Genomic DNA, 27,922 nt, shown 5'->3' on the forward strand with positions numbered 1-27,922 from the left:
CATTAAACAGCCAAGAGGGAACAGCAACCTGTAGCTGTGACCAATCCAGCACCAATTAGYGGCCCCAACCTTTGCCGAATGAACCCATGAGCTGCACCACTGGGCTGGGAATGACCTGAAGGCAGAGCCATTCTTTATTCCCCCTGAAAACTGGCCCCGGAGGTGAGCTCACCCGAAGGTCTCACTGTCAGCTTACTTCCCATGAGCCACAGGCCCTGAAACATATCTTTTCCACAGCATTCATTTCCCCAGCACAACTCCTGCCACGCAAAGATGACAACAACAGACACCATCTGGAACTTTTAATTGGTTTGAAGGCAGGACTACCGCATGCACACACCAAAATGGTGAAAGCACTAACCTTAACTCAGCTATAGCTGAATACATACTGTCAGCAGTTCCACAAACCAAATGCAGGACCTGCTAGAAAAACCCCACCTTCTCCATCACGTCATTTCAGCCAAGAAACCAGAGTACAGATGTTACAGAGCACACCAGGAGAACAGGCCCTTCACARTATACTCTGCAAAGTACCCGGTCCTTTCACTAGATATTACAAGCACAATAAAAACACCAGCAAAGGACCAAGAGGGCTACCAGGGAAGGATTTGAAAGAAACCAAGCTGATCCAGAGGATGCAAAAGGACAGCAGTGAGAGCTGCTGTCCTTTGCACAGGAACAGTAGGGAAAGAGAGGAAAACCTGTCCTTGTGCAAACAGCCAGCATGGGTAAGGACTAGAGGCCACCTCTGTCCTTATTTATACCCTGAGGGTCTTTGGCTTAGTGCTGGGTTTTCTGCACAGCAATGAATTTCATTCTTCAGAGACTGAATCTTACATTTGACTACAAAATGATTGTTTTAGCAGAGGAAAGGCTGCCAGAGGTATCAGGTACTTGGATTTCAGTCAAGCCTTTGGACCAGAGGCTTAACTTGAGTAGAATCATACTAAATAGGCTTCCACAGTAGCTGTGCAGCACAGGTTCTGAGGAAAAGCAGCAGGACTGGGAGAGTCCCAAGACAGATGAGGGAAGAGTGCAGCCCATCGTACCAGAACAGGGACGGTTCCGTTTATTTGATGTGTGCTATGCTGCAGCTAGCAATTGGATACCAAGGAAGGAAAGGTCACTTAGCATAGCTTTGCAAGAGATGGAACAGTTAGCCTAGAGCATCAGAAAGATATTCCTGAGAGCAAGAAGTCTTGGTCYAGAGAATTAGTCCACTCCACTACAAGAATTCATGCAGAACATTTAAGATGGATCACACGCACAATTCTGCCTCAGCCAGGAGATGTACAGGCTGACCTAGTTGGGTTGTGCTATCCTTAACTTCTAGGACACCAAAAAAAATCAGAGAGCCCAGCATCATGGGACCACAACTCTTCACTGAAGATGTCTAGACAGACAATACTTCCATGATTACTAGAGCTCCTAAGAATCTGTCTTCATCCTTGTCCCCAGCACTCAAACACATTACGGTCTTTCCAGCTAAAGACAACATTCCTTTCTGCCAAGCGTCAGCTGGCAAAAGCATGCTGGACTTCAAGCTGAATTCAGGAACAAAGGACAAAAAATCAGAAAAGACCGTGCTTGGTTAGGCTAGGTGGACAGGTAGGCGGGACTAACATCATATAACTCAGCAACAATATCTTGGTTTGGTGGTTAGGGGAAGAGCACAAGCTTTTCCCTTAGGAGGCTTCCAGTAGCTCAAGGAACTAGTGGCAACACAAATGATTACTCCAGCAAAGCCTTCAACTGTAATATTGTGTGTGTCCTGCTCTTGTTTGATAGGAGTCTGGTCAACAAATGAATACAGAGCAAAGGTCTTCACTGATGCTCCTGAAGATTGGAGGATAGGGCAGTGACAGGCAGGACAAATTAATCTAACTACAAAGAAAGGGGCACTAGAAACGCTCAGGAGGAGTAGGCCTGTTTGTTTAGTTTAAGAACACATCAATTAAACTTCCTTTTAATTCAGGCAGGAGGATCTGGCCTGCAAATAGGAAGGCTTCATTGGTTTCTCAAAGCAAGAGTATATTTTAATTTTACCATCATTAAGAAAATGTTATGATTTATGTGGCTGCTGTCGGACTAATATCTTTAGAATTTAGCTGGCTAAGCCAATTCATCTCTAAGACTGATGAAGGCTGATTGCTCTCTATGCAAAATGTATTAAAACTAAATGAGCAGTCTATTACTCAAATGCTGCTGATAATCTGTTAGTTAGGGTCCGTTAGCTGGGCTGCCTTGTTGCAGGGGCGAAGCCTTAGTGCCCTGTATGGCTCAGATAAGCCCAAGCTTACTTCAGCAAGCCCTGCTTTGTTTTAGCATTTTAAGTAGATATTGTTTTGCAAAAGCTGCGCYGCCTCCTCAAAACCCTGGCACGACAACACCAACCAGAGCACAGTTCCCCTGTGCAGAAGACTGACCAAAACATGTTGATGCACAGGCACAATGGCAGGGTCTGGTTCAGCTCCTGAACCTGAGACCAGGGGCTCAAATCCCACTCCCATTTTTTGACTCAAGCCCAGTCCAAAAAGATGCACCAGTGCTAGAACTGCTGTAACACCTGCCCTCATTTCTGAGAGAAGGAGGGAATCTGCAGGGACCAAGGTCCCAGTCACACAGCACAGAGAACAGCTCTCTGGCTTGAGATGGAGAAATGTGTGCTGCAATATGCAGTTTTTGCAGGCCAAACCTCTACATTAAATAAAACAACACTCAGTGCAGTCTCCTTTCTTACACCTCAGCTCCTGGGATGGTCATGGGCTCAGGAAAATTATGTTCCTCAGAGAACTCCAGCGGAAACCACTGCATCCGAGGTGAATGGCATTTGCCCTTTTCTTTCCTGCCTCATACTAGACTATTATTGTTATTTATTATCTTTTAAATCCCCATATAATAATAATACCTGGGAAACAGATTGCTCTAGTCAGAAAACTGATTAGCTGGGATTTTTGAGGTTACTATATTTTGGATGCTCTTGTCCTTTTACAACCTCTCCCTACAGCCCTCTTTGCTACACCAGCCTGTGCTTATAATTACACCAACATCGCTTTTGATTTAAGGACTGCAATCCTTTGTCCTTGCTATAAACAACCTGCATTAAACACATGAACCGCGTGTATCAGGAGAAAAATAAATAAAGAGCTACAGAAAATTGTGTGAATCAACATCATGAAGCCCCCGTACCAGGGCTTCCCTAGACGGAGGAAGCTTTGCCTGATCCTGGGAGACACAACCTCTGCCTGCACATTAAAGCACTTGGCCTGAGAGGCACAAAGTACATCGATACTGATACAGTCTGCTCTCCCCCAGAGAAAAGGGCACTGATCAGGAATTGGGCTACCCAGCTTAAATAGACTAACAGAGCATCCACCTCACTTTCATTGTAGGGAGAGAGAGAATAGGAATTGGTCCCGACTGTTTTGATTTCTGCAGAGGGTCTCACAGCTGAGTACCCTTGAGCTTTTGGATGACACAGGATTTTCTATGCCTTTATTTCTGTTCAGACATACCGCCAACAAAATCTTGCTAATTCACACTAATGACTAGGAGACCTACTGCAAATTAATTGCTAATTGGCAAAATTCATTAAATGAACAAACACGATAAGAAATAACTGAGGATATGCCCCCCCCAATAAACCTGATTCATTTGGCTTTGTGTGTCATCTGGTTTTAATGATTTATAATAGTTTTAAGCTTACTGGTACATGTATTTAGAATATTTTGGAAGAGTAATGAAGTCTAAGTAATAGCAAAGCTTGCAACACAGTGCCCTGTTATGTGTTACAGCTTCACTACTCAACAAGCAGAGATTGATACTGGATCTGCACTAGGAATGGGACAGGTTTGTGGGATCTGCAAGGAGAGATTCAGCTATGTTCCACATGTGATCACATCTACATGGTAATCTTAAATGATCGGCTCTCAATTTACAACTTTGCTCATAAACGCTCCATTTTTCATACTCACAACTTTCCAAAAATTCCACTTTGGTGCTGAAGCCTCTTGTTTGGTCTCTCATCAAAATACAATCTCTTTAAATGATTAATCAATGGTTATTCAGACATTTCACATGCACCCTCCCTGACCCTGCACTTCACTCCCTTTTATTCAGTTTGGAGATAATCTTTCCCTCAAACACACCTTTCCCTAACCCTAAACAATGTGACTGTCCTATAACCATTATTCCTAAGAACTCCATACATCTGACCTTTATCTGTAGAGCTATAAACCAGTAGTGTTATTCAGCATTATAATACAGCTTACTGACAATGAAAACCACTTTCTTCATGAATTCAGCAGCAATTCATGAAAACTTTCTCGATAGGCACCTTCTTCATGGATGTCTTTAAGAATCCCGAATTGCTTAGAGAATTCCTAGGAGGAGGGAGCAATAAAATTTCAAATAAATAATGTTTTTTTGCATTGTCTGGCTTAAAATAGGGAAAGGTGGTCAACCTTTCCCTGGCTGCATGGTTCTACTCTGCAGGAGCAGAGAGCTTTCACTTCTGCAGAGTCGCAAGACTCAGAGAAGGAAGGAGCCATATTAAGTATGTTAGCCTGAAAGCTCTGGAATTAAAAAAGGAGAGATAAATTCAATTTCAGTGAGTTGAGTAGACTACTACTCTTTCAATTTGAAAGTGCATATTTCTGGAATTTTGAAATGCTTAACTGCTCAGAACTAAAGTGCTAAAATGAAAGGTGGATGTGTAATTGCAATGGATATACGGAAAAGTTGGAAAAGTTAGTTAGAAGTTGCACAGGTATTCTCTGCCTCAATGCATGTACATGCTTCCCCCAGTCCCAGCTTAAAGCCATAAACTCCAGGTTTTATATCAGTGCTGCTGATCTGTCAGACTAAGATTTAGAACAGGTAAAAATAAAAACACGGTTAATCATACTTCCATGCCATCTCTACTATGCTACATAACAGATTAAACACACAGTGATCACTTTGGGATGGCACATGACCATTAGCTTCCTCTATCAATGAGGCTTAGTGCTAAATAAACCAATACTTTAAGAAGAAAATATTTCTATATCAACTTACATAATTATTTCAGATTTTTTTTGAACTAAAGTTAGACACATCTCACAAATTCCCAAATCATTTGTGCAAACATATAAACTCTGTACTAGTAAAATTCTCCATGTAAATTAAACCTGTTTTACCATTTAGAGGAACATACCTAGTAAAAGTTTAGTCAAGGATGAGGGAGACCAATAGATTCCGGAGAAGTACAAACACTCAGCCACATTGCAAGGTAGCAGCTCCTTGATGCTATAAACATTAATGCATCTACAGCACCAATTCAAGGGCTAAAGCTGAGGGACCGTTTCTAAAGGAATCGAAGGCCCTGGAGTGTCAGTGTCTCAGCATGATGGATTTTCACCAGTGCAGGTAACAAGATCTTCAAGGTTTTCTGCTCTCCCACCTTCTCCCCCAGGAAAGGGGTACAGATTGCTTTGACCCAGTACAAGTGGCCTAAAATGAGAATGACTTGGAAGTAGCATGAGCGACAGCTGCTGACCTGGAGACAGAGTCACTTTTCTCCAAATCTGACATACAGGCTGTGACAAGAAACAAGACATCTGAGAAGACCAGAAGAACTCATACCTTGCCAGGACTGCCTGCTGTCTAGAAGATAGTCATCTTCTGGCAAGTGAAGTAATCATATCTGCCATTTACCAATTTTGATATTTACTTTCCCTTAAATACTCTTTAAGTAAATACAGTGCAATTCTGGTAACACAAATGTAAAAGGACTATGGAAAATATCTGCGTAGAGAGAAAATAAACAGTGAAATATGTGGTGTAGGAGAAAGAACTGCATAGAACACTTTTACTAGACGGTATTTTGTTTTAAAAGCACATAACCAGTGTGACACTACAGTACTTTGCTTTAGGAGATCTGTTGATTCCCAGATAATCCTACAACTGCCTCTCGCTGCAGGTGTTGAACAAAGCTGAGACCTGTAGAGGTGACTGCAGGAAACTGAAAGAGCTGCAGCTTCCAGGTTGTATCTAACTGAAACAAATGAAGAGCACAGARAAGTGTGTGCTATGCTTATGGGAGTGCTCCAAAGAAGGCCTTAGGAGGGGAAGTGTGACCACGGTTTCACATGGTACAGGAACATCATGTAAACTTCCAAATCAGACACAAACCCAAGAAATTGTAGCAAAAAATTTGATATTGCCTTCCCCTTAAACAATTTAACTGAAACTACGCTCACACAACAGGTACAAAAATTCAAAACAAAGCCACTAATTACACTCCAATCATGATACTGGTTAAGCTAATGAAAGAATTTAAAAAGTAACACACAGAATGCTACACACAAGTTACAGACAATCAGATTATCTGAAGAACGACACCCAAGACTGYGTCATTACAGGCATATGGAGGTGACCAAGTAAGGGTTTCTCAAATCCATCAAGGACTGGTGGACTGTCAAGAATGAAGGTCTCTGGGGCCAGTACTGCACGGACAGTATTTGGTACCTAATGATTCAACAAAAGTAGCAACACATCTACCTTAGGATACTAAGAAGTCATCAACAGACCAAAAACCCCTCTTCATCAGATGGAACAAACCAATTCCTGGGGAAGAAGTGTCCTTTCCAAAACTTGTATTTATTTTAAGATGCCATTTCTGTACGCAAAGTGCTCTCCTTACACCTGAGAGCCCAGCCTACCAAGGCTGCGTTCTGGATGCTCCCCCACAGCAGAGAGTTCCACAGACAAGGTGACAGAGGCATTTCCTTATAGCAACTTAACATTAACTGCCCCTCTGTTTAGTTAAGAATGAGAACAGAGGAAGAGAAGTGTTGGATTCACCTTCTCTAGTTCATTCAACATTTTGTATCCTTTTATTGTCCTCTTTAAAATAAACATGCCAATGTTTCCATCTCATTTCATTCTTTAGAGACACACATTTGATTAGGAAATGCACCAGCACTCACTTAACCCTAAATAAATCACACATAATACAACAAATAGATGGCAATGCCACAACCTGAATTTCATCCAGCCCACACCATTTGTTCATTAACTCCTGTTCACAGAAATGAGGATACTATCCTCCCTCCACACCTCTGTCAGGCTTCCCACAGAAATTGCTCTCACCCACTYGCTTGTGGAGTGCACAATTTACAACTTCACTACTGAAAAACTGCTAACAGAAGCAACAAGCACATTTCAGCTAACTAATCCATGGGAAGTTCAGACCTGGAAACATAAACTTTCTACCTAATAAGAGTGTGCTGATCACCATCAGATTATCTTACCAAGATGCCTTAGAGTGCAATCAATACAAAACAAATAAATTATTAATTGCTCCAAGTAGTTAAATTTATCAAATCCAAAAAAAAATAACTGGTATTTTATATAACTGCTTCCACAGCTCTGAAGGGACATTATTGATCACAGGAGGACAGACAGATGTTTCACATGTTCACAGCTGATGAGGTCTGGATTTGCATTAATGACAGGGAAGGAACAGAGCCAACAGCCTCCGATGCAGAATAAACAGGCAGTGTGGCTGGCCATTTAATTGTGGGTCAGATCAAATATAAAGAATAAACATGTCTAAACACATACACACAACCCCATCCTTCACTAGGAGTGTCATTCATCTTGGAGCTTGCAGTAAGCATCCAGCTCCTACTCCAAGGAAAAAAAAAAAGTCTCCCCCCCCCCCCAGTAAATTCTAACTCATTAATCAATGCTAAAAAATGTTCTGCTGGCTAGTAAATATTTAAAAGCTGGTGAGGGTGCATATTTGAATCAATGGGTACTAAAGCTGTACTTAAAGTTTTCCTTCCCCTGCTTCTTTTTTAATTGGTCTGACTGGTAATTTGTCTGCAAGGTGCTGGTTAGCAGGCAGGCAGTTGCTGGCTGGAAGCCTTTTCTGGTGGGAGGGGGCTGGCTGTGAACAACTGAGCTGGAGCATCCCTCAGTGCAGCCTGTGGGTTCAAGATCTCTGCAAACTCCTTCTCATCTTGGAGTTTTGTTTTGTTACCAAATGGGACATCACTCAGTTGATTCTCTTCCAGTTCCTTTGTTTCAAAACCCATAACAACAAAGCAAGGACACCGACTCATACCTCAAAAATGCAGGAATAGGGACAACTGCCCACCTTTTCCATTCAGCATCATCATTTTTAAAAGGACTACTGCAGCAGTTCAACAGCACTAACACAATCATAACTGAAAATTCCCAGATAAGGCTGAGAGAGCAGATGAGCATTTTAAGATAAAGCACACTGACAAGATTTTAAGTATCACAATCCAAGTACTCTGAACACAAGAAAGTCAAAGTCAGAGTTAGTTAAGCTTAAAAGAAAGCTAAACGTGACATGGTATAGAAACACTGCAGTGAGTTCAAAACAAACTCAGCTCTGCCCTATAGCAGCAACACCATGCCTAGATCACAAATGTGTGGTATTGCCAGCTTGTCTGGGTCCTGGAAAAGATTCAACAGCTCTAATTTTCCTTCCCTCCAGGCATGTCCATCCTCAGCAAAGTTTTCCTTGTAGCTCCCTGCTTTCCCTTTAGTTTCTTCCTCTCCTTTCCCTGTACAAATTCCCTACTCATCTCTCATTTCCTCTGGCTCTTTGGCCTTCTGCCATCCCAGCTGAGCAGATCTGGTGCAACAGGAAGTTTTCTAGAAGTAACACTTAGGATTAATAATGTATTTCTGATTGTGTTATTTTCATAACACAATTTTACTAACAGCAAAGGTAATAGTGCAAAATTCCTTTTCAAGAAACTCGTAAAAGGTTTACTCTCTTCCAAAACGTCTGCTACTGCCTACTGTTCTCAGTTGCACCAAGGCAATACACTGCCTTGAATTACGATGAAGCTCTTCATAATGCCCAGCTTCCCATCGCCATTAGTGAAAACTTGCAATCTGTGCTGTCAGGAGGCAGAGGGGAAATCCCATGCAGAGCAAGGGCACAGGGGCTGGGGTCTTCTTTGCCTGTGGCCACAGCCCTATGGAGAACAATAGGAGACTGAAACCACTGTGAAAGAAGGCAGCTTGTGGAATTCACTGGAGAAGATTATTCTTCAGCATCTGCTGAAGGAGAAACTTTCAGTTTTGAAGAATAATGGCTGTAAGTGACCATTAATTCTAGTGGGAAAAAAAAGTCTTCAAATTCAGCTTGTGCATAAGATTTTTGTAAGTTTTAACTACAGAGGGAATTGGAAAGCCTGGGCTACTGTCAGGAAAACTACTGGGAACAAATTAAATTGAACATAGACTGCTAACTTTTTCTTCAAGGACTCATTTCTGTAAATTAATTTTAACTCATGTTAACGGACTAATTGTAAATCCTCAGAAAAAAGGAAGAATCCCTCTAATCAAAGAGTAAGTACTGTCATTCTGGGGATGATATGGTACATTTTTCACACATGACAGAGGTTGAATCCCTGATCTCAGTGCAAAATCCAACTTCACCTAACTACCAAGGCGTAAAGTAGGGTAGTAAAGTACAAAATAAAAGAGGACAATAGAAGCCTTTAGGTGAGGAACCTTTTAGGTCCTCAGGCAAAAGAACTTACTGCAGGATGTCACAAGCCTTTAGAAATCATTCTCCAATGTGCTCAGGGCAAGACATCTTACACCGAATGTTGCCAGAATACAGGAGTTTCCAGCACAGCACACCAGTCCCTCACCCAGCCCCAGCCAGCTCTTACCCTTATCAATTCCACATCATTGGTTTGTACGTTTGCCATGTAAATCACACAACTAAAATACTCAGATTAGCATAGATTGTTAGTTCTACTTTATACCACTTAGCATTTCAGCATCTCTCACCAGTTCAAAAGGCTTTTACTGACCTCATGTAATTAATTCTCCCCATCACCCATATGTGAAGCAAGGGAGTCTATCAGCTCCCTTTTTAAAAACAGGGAAGGCTTGAATAAGGAAGCCAGGTGACTGACTAAAGGCCACAAATGAACTCAGTTTGCTAGGATGGACTCACATTCCCAACCAATAAAGTGTTGTTTTCTCAGCTAGATCAGTGATTTGCAACCTTTTGCAATTTGCAGATCACTAGCACTTCTAATAACAATGTTGATTTAAAAGTTTCAAGCAGAGCAGAGGAAGTAGTTCTAGGTCATCTCAGTAGCAGGCTGAAAGTTGATGATTCAAACTGCCCTGCCTCAGCTTACTGCTACATTTTGCGAGCATTAAAAAGAGACAGGGAGAAGCAGATAGCACCCATTTTCCACAAAGGCTGGGAGCTGAATTAGCCTGTTTGGCAGGCAAAAAGGCTGCTGGCTTTGCCACATGGTTCCATCACTGACAGGTTATTGCTCAGCTTATCTTTCCGGGGAGGAAAAAATAGAAAAGATCAACCATCACTTATTAGTTTTCAAAACCCAAATCAATCTCCATAAATTACTCTATTTATCTTAGTGCTGGAGAGCATATCTGCCACATCTCCGTAAATCTCAACATGTGCACTGCAATCTTGCCCAGCACTTGCTGGGGTTTTTGACTTCCTCAAGGTTGTAACCCCTTGTTCACACAGGTAACCTGCAGATGGTTGCACTTGCTTAATAAAGGGGGCCCCCAGCAGTGACCTTGCTGACGYGTACCACCTCTCATGCACATGCACCTATACGTTAAACCAACACATTGCTATTAACAGCCCCAGAGCATTCCCAACAAGATCTGAAACTATTCTGACATCAAAAGAACATCCCATAAAAAAATTCTTTTAAAATGATCTAGAAAATTACTATGCCAAATGAGGGTGCACAGCAAGAAACCTACTTATCCACCATTGCTTCAATAAAGCAACTAAGGATTATTTTATTTGGCCAGGAAAAAAAAAATGCATTTGTACTGGGCAAACAGGAATTTGCTATCAAAGCCCCTCTGAAAACATTCAGCCAGACAGGCAGGTTTAACTGACTCAGTATCCCAAAACCTGTCACTAAGAGACAGACCTCAAGCCTTGCAGATAAAACAGCAAGAAAGTTCATTTCTCAGGGGTGTATGTATGACAGAATGAATAAAGGGAGAAAAAGAACGTAGGGATTTTTCCCCAAAAATATTTTCTGAAGTTAGATAATGGAAAGATGAAGGTTCACAATCGTATGCATTTATGTCTGTCTCTTTTTCAAGTCACAACCTGAACATCCAGTTCTTAAAGGCACCTTCTGATCTATTAACACACACACTCTAGGAGGCCTATTACATTCGGCTGCAAGCTCTGTTTGGCCTAGACAGCTCCACTCGGGCCTGTCGTGTGTGTCTAACAGCATAGTGGGCACAAGAATAACAAACATCAGCAGGTTCAGGTGCCCCTGTGCAAGGTGATGAGCTGGCTTTCACAAAGCCAACATTCCAGGCTTCTGAGTCTCCACATTTATGGAATTCCTTTCTTATTTTAGAGGCAAGATCTTGACTTTCTTTAACTATAAAAGGAGAACGGACAAGGAGATAGACAGGCAGACAACGATATTAACAGAGGCCCCATGGGACCAGGAGAACAGCCTACCCTCTGGCTCCGCAGCGTGACACCTGCAGATTTGAAGTCAGGAAACTTGATGCCAGCAGTCTCAGGAACAGCCTGAAAGAGATCGAAACAGGATGTGTTGATGGAGGAAACACAAGATTTGATACAGACACTATATGAAGGGGAAACACTGTTTCCTGTGACAGAGAACCACCTGCCATGGCCACATGTCACAGCTGAGGAAAGAGGAAAATCCCAGGCAAACCCACTGAGAAAAATACTCTAGTTCGAGTATCTTTGGAGAGCTCAAGACTTTTTTTTTTCTTCATCTTTTTTGTTTTAAATGCACTGCTCTCCACAGATCCTTGCACTGATCCACACAAGCATAAGCCTTAATCCTAAAATAAGCGTATTTGCACAGTATTGTCCTTATCTAACTCAGGCCCAGTTCAGTGATCAAAATAGCCCAATACTTCCCTAAATCTGTGCTTTCCACTGCAAGCCCTCTAAGGAATGAGCTGAGAAACCTCTGATCTGCACAGATGTGAGCTCACTAACGAGGATGTACAGATCCTAAGGATGGCTTCCCTCCAGGGAGGCATGCTATTTATACACATTTTGCCATTTGTCCATTCATTAGACAGTTTTCTTTCTTCCACACTTCACATTTTAAGCATAGCGATATAGGAAGGCAAACGTCTAATGCTGTTCCTGTGAGAGAGCAGAGCATCTAGTAGCACTGGAATTAAATGGAAAAAAATTAATGCAATCCCTTAGAAACCTGTGCTGCTGAGCAAGGACAAAGTGAGCATACTTTTAAATGATTAAACCACTCTGATGATACTGGAAAAAGAGCAAGAAGGGACAGAGAACTACTGGGAAAATACCTGTCAAAACACTAGTTAGGGTATTCACTTTTTCTAAACCAGGGAATTTTACTGCCCGCAGAGCTTCAACTGAAGAAATCTCTCCTCTTCACCATTCTCAAAAGTTCACAGCATGCAGGATCAATTCACTAGAATGGCAGCCACGTTGATACAGTGGGGCTATCCGCAGGGCCCTTTGCACTGAATGGTGTGGGCGCCCCTATACAGGCCAGTCATACTCATGATTCAATTTATGAGTGGCCACAATCTCTACGAAATGCATGCTAAATCGCATGTCTTTCCAAAAGGAAGAGTCATCTCAAATCTCCCAATTCCTCTGGGGACAGCATTTGCCATGCTGCCCCACATTTCTCTGCTGAGAGGCTTTGCAGCTTGCTCTTTGCTCATTCCAGACAGGGCTAAGACAACCTAGGGTTGCCCCAAGATCATAAGAGATGCTACAGGACACTGACTTAACTCTTCATGTTCCCTGCCAATGACTCTTACACCTGTACCAACTATTTGTACGTCTTGAGGTGATGCCTTGCAAATCACTCTGCGTGGCCAGGCATTCAGATCTTTTACAGTTATCTGTGTTCAGCCAAATAAACATAGAGGCCCCATGAACAGATTTTTCAACATGACCATGGTGGAAAAAAGTATTCCCTAAATATCAACAGGGCCCATGAACTTGTAGAGAATCACTTTGATCTTTGGTAGGATGCAGCCTCTCAGCTTGGACTATTAGAGACAAAGAAGGCTGCAACCAAAACCCAATCCTCTCCGCTTCCTGTGGAAGAAAGCTGAGTCTCAGACACCCCAAACTTTCCCCCTCCAAACCTGTTGCTGGACACCTTGACACAAGGGGTGAGGGTAAATCAAGATCTCTGGCTGAGCTGAGCCAACTCTGACTGCACTCGGTGCATAAGCAATTAAATGGGTTCTTTTGCTTTGCGTGCCTGTACATGCTGTAAACGCTTCAACCTCAATTGACTCTTTGGTAAATGATTTTCCTTTGTTGAAATGATGCTGATGCAGCTCCCGATTCAAATTCTTAGTTAAAATGCAATTTTTTTCTTAACATTTCCTGGCTATAGTTGGTAATTGACTCCTAATGGACTCTGTCATGGTTGAAATGATGCTAGTGCAACAACAGAAACTGCTTCCCTGCCCACCCTGGCGCGCCTATCCATTACATGCCTGCAGACAGGCACCAGCCCGCAGGCAATGTTTAGGGCTGGACTCCCTCACCTTGGCATCCTCAGCATCTTTCCAGTCCCCTTCTCCATCACTACCCTTTTTCATAAGCAATGAGAAGCTGCTTTCTTTAGAGTGGGATACGCCAGCAGTGGGTGAGCTTTACCAGGTCAGCCCTCAAGGGAATTAATGCTAGAAGCAGAAGGTCCCCAGTGCTACTATTTTCATTACTCAGGGAAAAAGAAAAGAGTTTTAAGGTAGTGGTGCCTAATGGGTACACTTCATCAAGCAATAGCTGTCTAGCATTCACTGCTTCTCTCCTCTCTCTGCACAGACCCTTTGGGAAGATGATGATACACGTGCTCTGTGCTCACAATGTGGAGGGACAGGAATTCCTAGGGACTGGCTGGAAACATCCGAGATTTTGTAACAGCCCTTTCCTACTGAAAGTGCTGAATTTAGTTCAGTCCATACTGTCCTCTTTTTCTGGGAAGGGAAGTTGAGGTAACATCAAATGTGAATTGAAACCTCTATTCTGGGCTTCTTAAACTTTACCTCGGCTCAGGGAGAAATGAAAAGTAATATCCCCCCATCAAATACAGGAGTTCCCCAGCAAGGCTGCTCTGATCACAGCAGAGGCTCAGGAGAGGCACATGTACCAACCTAGGGGAGATGCTGTTGTGATCCAGTAGTGGGAAAGGAAAGGGAAACCTGGACTAGGAAAAGAAGGTGAAAGGCAATGAGTTTGTGGGACAAACCTGTACAACAATACCGGTGCACCCTTGGGAGAAGCAGGGAGACAGATGCTTCTCTCTGCCATGAGGCTGGCTGGCTGGCACCATTTCATCCCATTTCTCAGGGAGGGGAAGGGAAACGGGACTTAAACTAGCAGTTATCAAATGGGAGGAGGACAGACAGCACACCAGGGGAGTCTGAAAATAGCTGTGTTAGACTGTGCTGCCACAGACCATTCTGCCTTCCAAAAAAGTAACAGAAAACATATCTGCCAGAAGGCAGCCAGCAGCCACTCTCTCCCCAAGAGAAGTTGAGAGCCTGATCCTGGTAGAACTGCTGGAGAAAATAAACATTACCCAGATAGAGCACAAAGGGAAAAAAACAAAAGAAGTATTTACAGGCTTCTCTGTCTCCTTCTTCTGTGGCAGTTTCTTCTTCGGAGCCTTGCGCTCAGCACGTCTCTGCTCAGTGGTGGTGTCAGCAGCTGTGATGAGTTTCTGCAGGTCCTGGGTTCTCTTTTCCCTTTCTTTCTTCCTCGTTTCGATTTTGCGGAGCTCCTGGATGAGATATTCTTCTTCTGCCACCTGCAGACCAGAGTACAGAAAGGCAATCAGAACAGTAAAGGAGGCCTAGCAAGACAAGGGGGCCATCTAGCGATAGCAACTCTGCTCTAAGCCAGCCTGGGAATGCCTTTAAGTTCCCCTGCCTGATACCCTGCAGAAGACTCGGATTTGCAGAGCACACTATGCTTCCTAGGCTTATCCTGCATCCATGGCAATACCAGTCTACAAACTAGCCCCTTGGTAACTAGATTCTATCCTGCCTTAATTACTGTGCTGACAATCCCAATCTTTTTGTTTTATCTACTAACAGAAGTTGATTTGCTTCTTGCTAACTGCAGTTCTGTGTGAAACAGGACAATAAAGTACAGTAGAGAAGGGACCTGGAAAAGGAGCACTATATGACAACATCTGTTATTTCGCCCTTGCCCTTCAGCCACATCCATAAGCAACTAATTCCACCTCCAGACAGGGAGAACAAAAGCACAAAAATAGAAGGGTTTGAAAACAAAACAAAACAAGAAAACAAAACCCACCACATACTAAAGTTGCAAGCACAATGCTGTGAAAAGTCAGTATACTTTTGTATCCCTTAAAATGGCATGAACACAAAAACAGCAGTGCTTACGCGTTGCTGTTTCCTTGTCCAGTCTTTCCCTTTCCCACCCTCTAGCCTATTTCATCCATCTACTGACTCAACCTATATATTTATCATAAATTTTTTGGGGCAGTGCTGGTCTCTTCCTCCAGTTACCTGCTCTGGTGTCCTATTGTACAGCCTTTCCAGTTGTTCCTTCCTCCGTCTCTCATGGCCAGCATCAAAGACCGGGATTTTCAGGTCTGTGCCTGGAGCAGCACGAATATTAGCCAATTTGGCACAGATGTGGTAATAGCGTTCCTTCAGGTCCTCCACTGACCTTTTCTGTGGAAGACATTGCAAGAGGACAACATTATGAAAGAGCCAATCAAAAACCTGTGCAGCAGCCAGCTAAGGGCCTTTGGAGGAAGGATGTCAGATTGGGTTTAAGATGTGATGCTTGGCAGAAGGATCAGCAGGGAGCCTTGCCAGTCCTTGTGGGATCAGAGGGCTACCTGAAAGAAGTCTCCCTCTCCGGACTTTAGCTTCTCCATCTCTCCAAGAAGGCAGTGAGACAATACCTTCATCAGCTACTCAAAGACCCTGAGAACCAGAGCTATTGACATGACATGGTAGTCCTCTCACTTGCAAGGGCTGGCTTGGGCAGATGAGGATGGCAGCTTCTTCTAGTCAGCATGCACAAGAGAGCCATTCTCAAAGCAAAGAGTAGGGTCTGAGCTTTCTGCTGAGAAGTTAGGATTTAACCACAAGACTGGTGACATACAAGCTGGAGGCCCTCTCTGAGCTGGTCCTGAGAACCATGATCAAGAAGGTATCAGCTGCAACAACTCATTGCTGGAGTATCCGCCCATCACTGCACTATGCTGACATAGAATCTGAGCTGTGTTGCCTTACTACAAGCACTGAAGATGTTTGGGCTGCCCAGTTAGGCAGACTCTTGTTATTCCACTTTGCTACATTCCCTTCATCTGAGATTCAAAGTGCAACAAAAGCCCCCAGCCTTTGGAGCTATTCTATGGGAGGCACATTGTTCTCGTGTGTCACCAGGTAGCTCAGAGGTCAGAGGAGATTTAAGATCCTGACATGAGAGTTGCATTTTCTGACCACTGATGATGCCTGCTTCACAGGAGAGATGATAGAAGCCTGCATCAGGTCAGACCAAAAGTGAGGAGCAACATCAGGAAAAACCCAGGAGCCCAATCCCCCAAGAACCATTAGAAGACCCTTCTCCCAGGGCCTAGACTAGAACCCGGGAGTCCTAACACCTACCCTGCTCAGTTAAACAAAATTCCCAACTGCCTTCCCTTCAGAGAATGAGATGATCTGTTCTCCTGGCAGGAACAAGTCTTCTAACTTTCTAATAAAAGGCAACAGGGAACGAGCGCAAGTCACAGTGGATTTACTTATAAACAAAGCAAGCAGCAATGCCCTGTGCTGGAAATTCAATATTCTTTGCTGCCAATAATTCATTATTTTCCCCTAATTAAGTTGATATAAAGGGTAATTTGCTCTTTGGAGTGTAGCAAGCCATGCACATGCCATAGCAGCAGGTTGCTAGCAGCACCTTGGCCCTCAGGACTCACCTTGAACTGCTGGTGATCATAGCGGTCATGAATCACCACAAAGCGCAGGTCAAAACGCCGAGCCAGGTCAAAGAGGTGGTCTGTCTCAGCTTTGGTCCATGCATCGTCATGTAGATACATCTGATACTCCTGCTCCGAGTAGACAGGTACCTGCACTGTCTATGAAGGGARGAGAAAAACATGGGAGCTCTCTTACAGTGCTGCCCTTCTCTAGCCACCAGCCAGCAGGGGCTGAGGAACTAGAGCCAAAAGCAAGAGCAGGGCACTGACAGGAGGGGGCAAACGATCAGGGAGGCACTGCCAGGACCCTGAGCCATAGGAACTGATAAGGAACATGACAGACCAGACAGAAGCCTTGATAAGGAGCAACTTGTGATCTTAAGGCTGCAAATGTGGCGTTCTGCAGAGCCTACTGGGAACTACTGCCTGCTCCTTAGAGCTCTGCTAATCTTAGATATCAGCAGCAGATAGCAGACACAGGCAGAGGTCACCAGCCCATATCCTGACAACAGGTTTTCAAAACTATCAGGCTAACCTGAGAGCAAAACCAAGGTTCTTCCAGCCTCCCTCCATTCCTCCCATACAGCATCACCACGACCTTGACATCAACTGCTCTGACAGTTGACTATTTGGGTTGGGACATGCTCACTTGCGTGGGAGGAATGGGACAGGCAAGGGGTGATTCCTAGCCTTTAGCACACTTTCTGCTTTGCTACAAAACCCACTTTCCTCTCGCAGCACTGTCTGCACCAAACATGAAGATATGAACGGCTGGGTGCAGTACAGCTGAGGGCCACAAACTTGGTAAAGAATTTTGCCCTTCCCTTCCTCATTCACCCTTCCCCAGCAAAGCCACAGGACTGAATGATGGTCCGACTCCAAATCCCCAGTGCCTAAAAGGCCAAAACCATGCCACTGTCCGCTGTCTGGAACTGCTCTGCAAGGGCTCTACCCTAAACACTAGTGTCACACAAATATTAAGGGAACAGTAGAAATGTTCACTGTATTAGGGGAAGTCCTAGCATATGGTAATACAAAAGTGTAAACAAGTTTGTGCTTTCCTCCCTCCCCCCCCCACTCCTTGCACACAAAATTTGCTCTGTCTGATGAGTTCCTGCCTCCGCAAGAAAACATCACGTGCATGTGAACAGCACACACTCTTCAACACCTCTATGCCCTCCAAAGTCCTATATCAGGAAAGTTAGCATCCTCACCAATGCCACATAGCCCAGAGGAGCATCTCTAAGCCTCCAAATATCAGTCTCTTTAGATCTACTGCCTTTCTCCCATCACCTGGGCCTGGAAATGTAAGGATGAAACATACTGCTTGGGGACACAACACCCCTACATTCAAGAAGTACCTCCACCAGCAGAAAAGCCATCCTATTAGATGCCCTAAGGAATGTAAATAGTGGTAAAAGAAAAAGTGTACTTTCTAGAGTAGCACAAATACACGACATGGCCAGCATGACCACCTGCAGTGGATGGAAGAGAAGATGGCAGATACCTGGTCAGAGAAGAGAAGAGGACAAGCAAAGAGAATAGTTTCCCCAGAACACTTCTTCAGCCTTTTATGGTCTGCTTACTGAGCCAGAAAAAGTCTCCACAGTGAGGCAACCTTGACAGATGTAACTTTCATGAGTTAGTTCAATTGTCTGCAGAAGTCATGCAAGCTTTTAGCATGTTGTGGCCATGCAACCCAATATTTAATTTTGCACTGTATGAAACACCTCAAAGACTGGAGTAGCAGAAAAGGGAATAGATTCAGTAGTGCTTGAGAGCTAGGAACAAGAACCTCTATGAGAAGATGGGAACTCATCAGCTGGGAAACCTGACCCAACCACAGGGTGACTAAGAGTTCAAACATGACACAGTCATGAAAATGTAAATATAACCCCCAGAAAGGGATTTCCACCAGAAACTGGCAGGGTTTCAGTTACACAACAAGATCTTGCCAGGAATACCAACTACAACTCCACTGACCCATGTTCAGGAAAGATGAACTGAAATGGGAACAAGTACAAAGGAGAGCAACTGGGATGAGTAATGGGGTGGGAAGCTTGTCTTCCCTCAGCAGATTGGAGAGAAAGGAGCCTAGCAAAGAAAGCCTGAAAGGGAATCTGACTGGAGGCTTCAAGTGTGCTAGATGGAAAGAAAAGAATGCCCACAGGAAGAAAAGAACAACTGAAATAAGGACAAAGAAACTGGTTTGCAAAGAAATGCCAGTTTAACATGGAAAATTTAACCTGAAAATGAGCAACAGAGCAGAGACAGTCTGGAACAGCTTCCCTAGGAAGCATGGGGGCAGGAAAACCCAACTGCTTTTCAGATGCAACTTGATCAGTTTATGAATGGGACTAGATGTTGCAGTGCCTGAAAGAGCTGAGAAGAGGATGCAATGGCCCATAAAACCCCTCTCAGTCCTACATTCACACTATAAACTCACACAATGATGAGCATTAAATTAGCTAAAACTGCTCAGGAAAGATCCTGGAGCCATGAGACAGTTCTGTGAAAACATCAGCACAGTGCTGAGCAGTTGTGAAAAGACAACCTGAACGGTAAAAACGATTAGAAAAAAACAACAACAACAAACAAAGAYGACACAGCCAATGTATAAATCCACCATGCTTCCACAACTGAAACGTGTGCTCCCGGCCCACCCATTTCAAAAGAAAGCATATTCGAGAACAAGGGTGAGCCAGGGCAGATTATGTCAAATTATAGAAACCGCAGCACACAGCAAGGACAATTCACTATGTCTTGTAACACAGGAACTCAGAGGCACCAAACGAAACGCCAGGCAGCAGTTTAAAATGAACAAAAGCAAGCACCTTTCCGCACAGTGCAGAATTAACCTGCAGAACTCATTGCCACGGGATCTTCACAAAGCAGCTGGGCCTTTCTGTGCTGAATGCATCTTTCAAAGATACTTAAACACAAACTCCAGGTTAAGAAATCCCTAAGCCAAAGACTGCCAGAAGCTGACAAGAAATGTTCTACATTTGCCCCATTCTCATACTCCTTTCCTAAGCCTTTACTAATGATAGTTAGAAACAGGATACTGGCTGAAACAGGCCTTTGCTCTGACACCAGTGAAGCGTTCTTACACTCTTATGTCACCTCCTGGACCAAGGGTCAGGGTACACYGTGAAACCTGAGTTTTAATTTTGGGTTTCATAGTGAAGAGTAAGGATCTGGCTGGAAGACTGGGAGCATAGAGGGAAGAYAGAGCAATCAAGCAATGATGCAGGAGCTGTGTTAAAGAGCTTGCATGACCAATGGGACAGACTATACAGGAAAATGGGCTGGTGCCAAGGGGAGGCAGCGAGAGATAAGGGCAGAAGTATCAAGTGTGGGAGGAGGAACCAGCAGAGGTGTCTAGAAAAATAACTAAAATTCCTCTGACATTAGCAAATATCTGCGAAACTCCTTGTCAGTGCCTTCTACCCCTCAAGCACTGATCCACACCAAAGGTAACAGCCTGCTTCTACTATTAAGTAATTGTGCACGTGCAGATGGCAGAGGCCTATACCACTAATCTAAAGGTTGCAGCCTTGCTTATGACTGTTTTCTCCATCAATTCACAGTACATGATAAAGTTAGGGAAACAAGAATTGTATAATTACAACACCCATGTGTGGCACCCTCTGATAAACTTGGTTGAACTTGGCCAAAAACTGTTAGAGCAGTAGAGTCTTAAAGACAATTACATTTCCAAAATTTCCCTTGAACAGACAGCTAGGCAGGTGCCTTGACTAAGTGAATCATGCTCCAGACTTCCACCGTAGACATCAGAGAAGAGATATCACAGGAGATTCTTACCAGTGTCCCAACAAGAGGAAAAACATCAGTCAGAGCTTGAACCTTCTAACATACAAGGTCAAACAACCACTTAACTCTGCAGGAAACCAGATTCTGTTAGTGCTGATGTTCTGTGAGTTAAAATGCTGTAAACAGTTATACAGAAGCAGAGCTTTTGTGGAATTACATGACCACACACTTTTTTTTTTTCTTCAATACAAGTTTGCATCATGAAGGGAATTAAATTAGATTATGGAGGCACCCTAACTCTGCTCCTTCCTAACTTCTGAGGTCTTGACTTTGAAGTACAAATGTTGATACAGTTTCCTTTGTGCATACACATGAAAGCACTAACCACTCAAAGTAGATATATATGGGACAAAGACAACAGGAGACTACAACACCACATTGTGACAGCTTAAGATGCAAAGAACAGGGYACTGCACCACACTGTTACCATAAGGGCAATTTCAGAGGGAACACAATGTAATTCATCATCTGTGCTGGAATTCAGCCAAGAGGCTGCAAGCCAGCTTTTTGGCCAAGGAGCTGCAAGTGAAGTTTTTCGTACTGGGCAAGATAACAACACTTCTGACTTTAAAGTCTCACTCAGAATAGAATATCTTTTACTACCCAGAGCCTGTAATCAGGGAGAGGATGTTGGTTAGGAACTGAATTTGATGGAACAGTGCCTGCTTACTGAATCGCTCACAGCGCCCCTGAAACATGGAGGTGCTCTGGCAAGCACTGACCATGTACTGAGACCACTTAGCCTGAAGGATTTGAAGACATCACAGTCTAAGGTCACATGGCAGCAAGCCATGCTGCAATTTAAAATGCAACTGCCAAATCTAACTCAGCTTTAGCATGTTGAAAGAAAGAACCTCCCATCTGGACAGTCGAGAAGCTGACCAAAGGGTAGTTTCCTGTTGCTGTTTATATGCTGGTGTTTGAAAGCACCCCCGCTTACTTTATTGAACCTGGCAAAAGGGTAGTCCTTCCCTTCCTCTGCTGCTCTCCTCCAGTGGTAGAACATTGCTCCATCTTTTCTTGCTGGGTTGGTGAAGGGCATCCATTTCCAAGGGCGAACTTTCTTGGACCCCAGTTTTGCTTTGACTGTTCGATAACCCTGAGTTGTATCACTTGGAAGCAGTGGAGGTGCATCCCTGTGGTGGAGAAAAGCACTGGCTGAAGAGAAGCAGGAAGTAGCCCAGAAAAAAAACAGAGAGATTTCAGACTCGGAGTGGTCTTGGCCACCCTGACATTTAGCAGGGGGGAAGGGGTACGCCAATTTTAAACTTTATTCCAGGTTTTGAACTTCCCAGAGTGAAAGACTAATATGCTCAGCTCCTCCATGACACTGTGGTCTTGAGTCATATAACAGCACCTAACTCCAAACTCCCCTAAATCAACTCTGATGTACTCTAAAGGAGAACCAAACCCACGGACGTAAAAAGGATGAGGAGACCATGACATACTGCCAGAGAAATAAGATTCACTATACATAAATGCAGAATCATATGCATCAGAGGACAGAATAGACACCAGGAATGGGTTTGAAAGGAAGAAACGTCTGGAAAGGAGGCAATGCAAGAGACCTCTGGAGCAAGGGCACAGTCCATTGCAAGCTAAATACAAGCTGCAGCAGAATTCTTTTTGCAGAAATAAAAGCAGTTGTTATTTCCAATTGTGCATAAGAGAGAATTGGATATGGAAGGATAAAAACACTGCCTTTCCTGCAGTCGCTTACTGTGCCTGTGCCTATTTCATCTCATACACAGACCAAACCCCTCAAATTCAGCACAGAGAAAGAGTACATCCCAAGAGGCATAAAAGCGGGCCAAGCACAAAGAGAAATGCGTTCGGGAGGCGAGACTGTCTACGATTTCAAGTGGATGCTGCCCCGCCACCAAAAGCCCAGGCTACGCCACAACCTGCAGATGACCGTAAGCTCTTACTTTTTGTCAGAGTAGAGGAGCGCGTAAACTTCTCGGTGCATTCCCTCCGGCCTCTTAAACGTCAATGTCTCTGAAGATTTCTTGGATTTTTTCTGAAATAAAAGATTTGAATTTTGGATTCAGAAGTGGCAATCTCTGAGGGAACATTAAGCTTTATAACCTGGTGCCCTGTGATGTTTTTCATTTTATCTGTTCATCTGTTTTTAGGCGCCTTGGATTTCTCCAGGGAAGTACTCATTCTAAGTGGAAGACTACAAAAGACTGAGCACGCCCACTTACAGTGGTAGCGCTAATCACTGCTGAAACACCTTCGTTGTTAAAAACGTGCGCTTAATATCCAAGTTCAATATCTGGCTTCAGCTATTATTCACTAAGCCTTTCTTCACTAGGTAAATACTGTCTCTACCTGAAGGTTTTAATGCATAATAAGTGACTTCTCTACCTTTTGGAGAAGACAGTAAGGAATGTCTTCCCACACTCTTAGTTTCTGTCACCCTGTTCTGCAGCAGCTCCAGTTTTTACCAGCTGTGATCAAGTAAAGATAGCAGTGCTCATACAGTAGTGCCACATCAAAATTATCAGCATCACTCACAAATGTAAAAACCTCCCCCTGCCTCAAGTCCCCCATTTATATACCGAAGCCTTTTTGCCATAGCTTCTTCATTACAGGGTTGAAATGTTAAAAGCAGAGTTTGTTTAGGGTAGACAAATAACTCAATCTGGCCCTTAAATCCTTCTTAGAGTTGGTGATTTCTAAGATACATTCCACCATTTTTCATACCACATGTACAACTTTAAATTATAAAGTAATAGACTTTGGATTCAGRTGGATACATTAACAACTGCATTATTAAGGTACGCTTTATCTGAACAGGCTGAATTTACTGAGTAGTCCAGGGCATTTGGTTTAATTGTACTATCTTTGTAATTACTTACCATGCCACTACTTACAACTGTTTATTTACCACATCACTACCTACTTTTAAATCAGAATGTTTTGCAATAGTAAATTTAGCACTGTATCATATTAAATCTGCACAGTTACCTTTATCAAGCAAATTCAAAATCCCATAAAACCTGTATCAGCTTGGACTACAACTATTTTCCATAAAACCATCATGACAGACATTCATTATATGAGCACCTTTTCACTCCTAATCAAATACCTTTCTCCTACCTTGTCCATCACTTTGCTCAGGAGCGATGTAAGGCCAACCAAGGCAGTTATCCACAGGTCACCATGACACCCTGTTTGAATATCGGCTTCTGGAATTCCCCCAAAGTTCCAAGATTTATTGAAAGTTAATATCAGCAGGCCAGAGATCACCTCAGCCAGCTCTTTTAGGAGTTGAGTACAAATTACCTGGTCCAGCTGATTCAAATGTTTTTATGCCTAGTAATGTTTCCCTTTAACATTCTCAGTCGCTAATGGACTGGAAAGTACTTCATCGTTCTCGTGTGATTTAAATGCATCAATCTGTTCCTTTTCTAATTCCAAACAGAACTATTTCCTGAGCAAGTTCTGCATTGTTATTAGCAATTCTGCTCTCTCCATGTGGTAATGGCTTATACTTTTGCTATGACTGGTACACTTTTAAAGAATTTCCTCCTCGTTTTTAATTCTTCTAGACATACATTTTATTTTCTTCCTTTTCTAAGTCTTGCCAGATAAGTGAAACTGATGTCTTCCCTTTTCTAACTTTAAAACTTAGATATCTACTATTGATTTCTAACATATTTCCCCTCCCCCCTTCCATTTTCTAAAAAAAAATTTCTATTGTACTAACTCAGTAATTTATAGTTTTCTCACCTTGCCCTGACTTTTAATTTTAAGAAACCACCATCCTTCATTCAAGACGAGGTTAGCTTGCCCTCCATGTGCTCCTTCACCGATGTGTGTGTGAGGTGAAACAGGGAGCACCCCATGAGCACCAGTGACCATGCACACCCATGGGGATACTGGTTGGGACGGTTGGTTCACTGTGCTCTCCCAACATGAGTACATTCAGCATGATCACTCATCTGCTCTGATGCCTCCAGCTTCTTCCACCACAGACAACACCAAGAACAGAGTAGTTTTCCCATGGATGCTATCCTTTTCTATCACAGATTTAACTTCTATACTTTGTAGAAATTTAGAATATTTCACTCATGGCTGCAAGCGGTCTTCTGTACTCCTCCCCTCAAACTCTCATTGCACCTCCCCTTCTCTCTTTGCATTAGACAGGCACATTTAAGGAGAAATCCATCTTATTCTCTCTTTCAAGAGAAAGACAGGCCTCCATCAGTATTTCTTCAGGTCTCTACTAGTTAACACACAAATGCATCTAAATCAAAAGAACGCACAGCTCTGAGCAGGCAGTGGCACAACAGCACAAGCTGAAGCCAGCCTACGAGCTGCTCACTGGACACGCACTATCCATCAAAACAGCTGATAACTGGGAATTTTAACACTTGAACCTTTAAGTTATTGATTCTCATCAGTTTTCAGTTATACCAATTACACTAAGTTCTCTATTCCCAGCAAGACATCAAACCACTACACTTCTCTTTAAAAACAAACATTTCAGTGGAGGCAAGCAAATACTGTTAGGAAGTGCTTTCAGGGATGTAGTATTTCACCAATACACAGGCTTCACTTCAAATCTCTGCAGTCTCTGTAACAGAGAGAGAGCTTTTGGGGAATTCATTTCTCCCCTCATTTCCAAGCATCTCCACATCTTATAACTAGTTATGAATTAACCTTCACAACACCTTGCAAAGCAAGGGACAGCTAAAACCTTGTCTGAATTTAAGATACAGAAACAAATAACATACAGCAGTGTACAGGGGCATCATGTAATGGCACATCCTTAACAGAGGTTACTAACTCGTCCGCATTCCTACAGGCAATCTCTCTCAGTTCTCCCAAGTCCCAGACACACACCTTTGCCACAAGAGGAAGGTTTGAAAACATTCACCATTTGGCTATGTCAGACAACATTTTTGTCTGCAAAACCAGGACTATGCTACATTATTTCTATCTGCTTTGAGGCTAGAATGGTAATCAAACTTCCCACTTTCCCGCAAAATGGGAAGTTTCAGAGCCTGACAAAATCATCCTGGGGTCAGGCCCAGCTCATAGGACATCACTCACACAGCTCCAGCTTAAATARTGCCCCAAATGCCATGGCACACTTAACTAAGAACAGGAAGAGTCCGGGAGTGAGGCCTTGCACGCATTTCCAGATAGTCTCGGGGAGCCGCAAACTAAATGGACTGTGGCCAAAATGCACTTTATTCCATCTTTTTTCAAATATTCAGCTCAGACATCGCACCCAAGGCCAGTCAGTGCCTAGAAAACGAGTACAAGGTCCTTAAAGCGCCGCGTTTTACCTTATCGGAGTTGATGATGTCCTTTTTGTTGATGGTGCCCGTGTTCTCCGACTCCACGCCGCCCAGCTCCAGGATGTCCCGCACGTCCGCGCCCGTCGCCATCTCGCCGCCTGCCCGCGCGTGCCCGTCCCGTCCTGTCGGCCCGGCTCTGGCGGGGAAAACCGCGGGGCCGGGGGTCAGCACAGCCCTCCCGCGAGGGCTATGCCCACACACTGACACGCACATTCACTCACACGCCAACTCCCCATCTCCCGCGGGGCCGGTAACGGCGGGCGGCCGCGCCCCCCCCCCGGGGCAGGGCCGGGCCCGCGGCGTCTCGGTGCCCGACCGGGCCCTGCCCGCCGCGGCGGCCCGGGAACCCCGAGCGGGCAWGGGCCGGACGAGGCGCTGCCCTAGGGAGGCGGTGTCCCCGGAGCATCCTCATCCTCATCCCGGTCCCACTCCCGCTCTCACCCGCGCCGGCTCCACAGCCACCGGGCTCCGGGACGGTGCAACCAAGACCCCCGCCCGGGCAGCGCTACTTCCGGTCCCGCCAAGACGCGCCCGGAAGCGCCCGGAGCCTTTTGGGCAGCGCACCCCAGAGCTCGGAGGCGGGGGCAGGAGCGGGGATGACGAGATTCGGGTTCGAGTCCCGCTCCCGACAGATTCCCCCCCCCCCCAAAAATCCTCTCCCCTGGGCCCTTCACGGCCCGACATCACCCCCTCGCCCAAGCGGCTCATAAATAGTAGTGGTGCAATAACCTCACTACCCAGCCCAAGGCAGAGAACCACAGTGGGCTGGACGGGGCAAGTCCCGCTGGCCGTAGCGGGGGCCCTATTAACCCCGCTTCCCTGCCCCACACCTGCTCATTGCGCCAACACTAATTGTGCCGCCACTAATTGCGCGGCCAGAGGACTCTGCCGCAGGGGCRCTGGGTGGCCCGGGGGGTGAACGTGCCGCCCCGTTAGGGCTGGGGACGTGGTGGTGGCGGCGCCGTGGGCAGCCGGGCCTGTGGGGCCCAGGTGCTGGCGGGGAGCCGGCCCGGGCCGAGGGGCTGGCGGCTGGGCGCCAGGAGCTGCGGGGGGCTCTGGCAAGGCCCAGGAGGGCGGCTGGTGCAGAGCGGGAGGGAAATACCCTCGTGGGGGCGTGCGGTGTGTATAAAMGCCCCTGGGGATGGAGCAGTGGAAGACAGGTCTTGTCCCTGACGGGGCGAGCGGCTCGGGACGCTGCTCCTCGCCAGGAGATGGCAGCATGGCCGCTCCCGGCCCGGGGTCCGGCATCCCCCAGCCGCGGGGACGGCCCGGCCGGCGACGCTTTTGGGGGTGACCCTGTGCTTCCCCCGCACCAGCTGCCCACACCGCCATCGCTGCTGCACAGCTGTGCCCCGGCCCCAGAGTGGCGCGGGGGTCCTGGTTCAGGAGACCCCATGTTCTGGAGGCCGCGGCTGCGGGACGGACGGAGCGGGGGCACCGGGCGACCCGAGGGACGGAGAGCCTCGGGCGCTGCTGGGGGCTCCCCACGTGGCCCCCCTTCATCCCAGCGTTATCCCAGGGCTTTGGTCCGCTTCGGCTCAGGAGATGGGGCGCGGGATGGCCGTGGCCCCGAGCGGTGCGAGAGCGGCTGCAACGGGCACAGGGCAGCAACCGCCCGGTGCCTCTGCTCCTCCCGGGGTCATGCTGAGCTTTGTAAGGAGCTTTACCACCTTCTCCCTAAATCCCAGGCACCGGAGCGCGGCTATCGAGCCCTCTCGCTCCGCCCGTGCGCAGGGACCTGTCAGTGTGCGTCAG

The 27,922-nt window shown here is 45.1% G+C and overlaps 1 protein-coding gene across 2 annotated transcripts in view; it reads right to left on the reverse strand.

Annotated features, from left to right (window-relative positions):
• The window catches only part of DMAP1 (DNA methyltransferase 1 associated protein 1), a 36,493-nt gene extending 9,802 nt beyond the window's left edge, over positions 1–26,691 (reverse strand). For both annotated transcript variants that reach the window (XM_026086719.1, XM_026086718.1), the window contains exons 1-8: positions 26,609–26,691; positions 26,156–26,303; positions 22,781–22,872; positions 21,793–21,988; positions 17,019–17,177; positions 15,592–15,759; positions 14,676–14,861; positions 11,522–11,593 (exon numbers count right to left, since the gene is read on the reverse strand). In XM_026086719.1, coding sequence (XP_025942504.1) covers positions 11,522–11,593; positions 14,676–14,861; positions 15,592–15,759; positions 17,019–17,177; positions 21,793–21,988; positions 22,781–22,872; positions 26,156–26,257 — 975 coding nt within the window. In that variant the 5' untranslated portion in view covers positions 26,258–26,303; positions 26,609–26,691. The remainder of the gene's footprint in view (positions 1–11,521; positions 11,594–14,675; positions 14,862–15,591; positions 15,760–17,018; positions 17,178–21,792; positions 21,989–22,780; positions 22,873–26,155; positions 26,304–26,608) is intronic.
• Positions 26,692–27,922: the final 1,231 nt, after the last annotated feature.

Source organism: Apteryx rowi, unplaced genomic scaffold, assembly GCF_003343035.1.
Source record: "Apteryx rowi isolate R43461 unplaced genomic scaffold, aptRow1 scaffold_7, whole genome shotgun sequence".
NCBI lineage: Eukaryota > Metazoa > Chordata > Aves > Apterygiformes > Apterygidae > Apteryx > Apteryx rowi.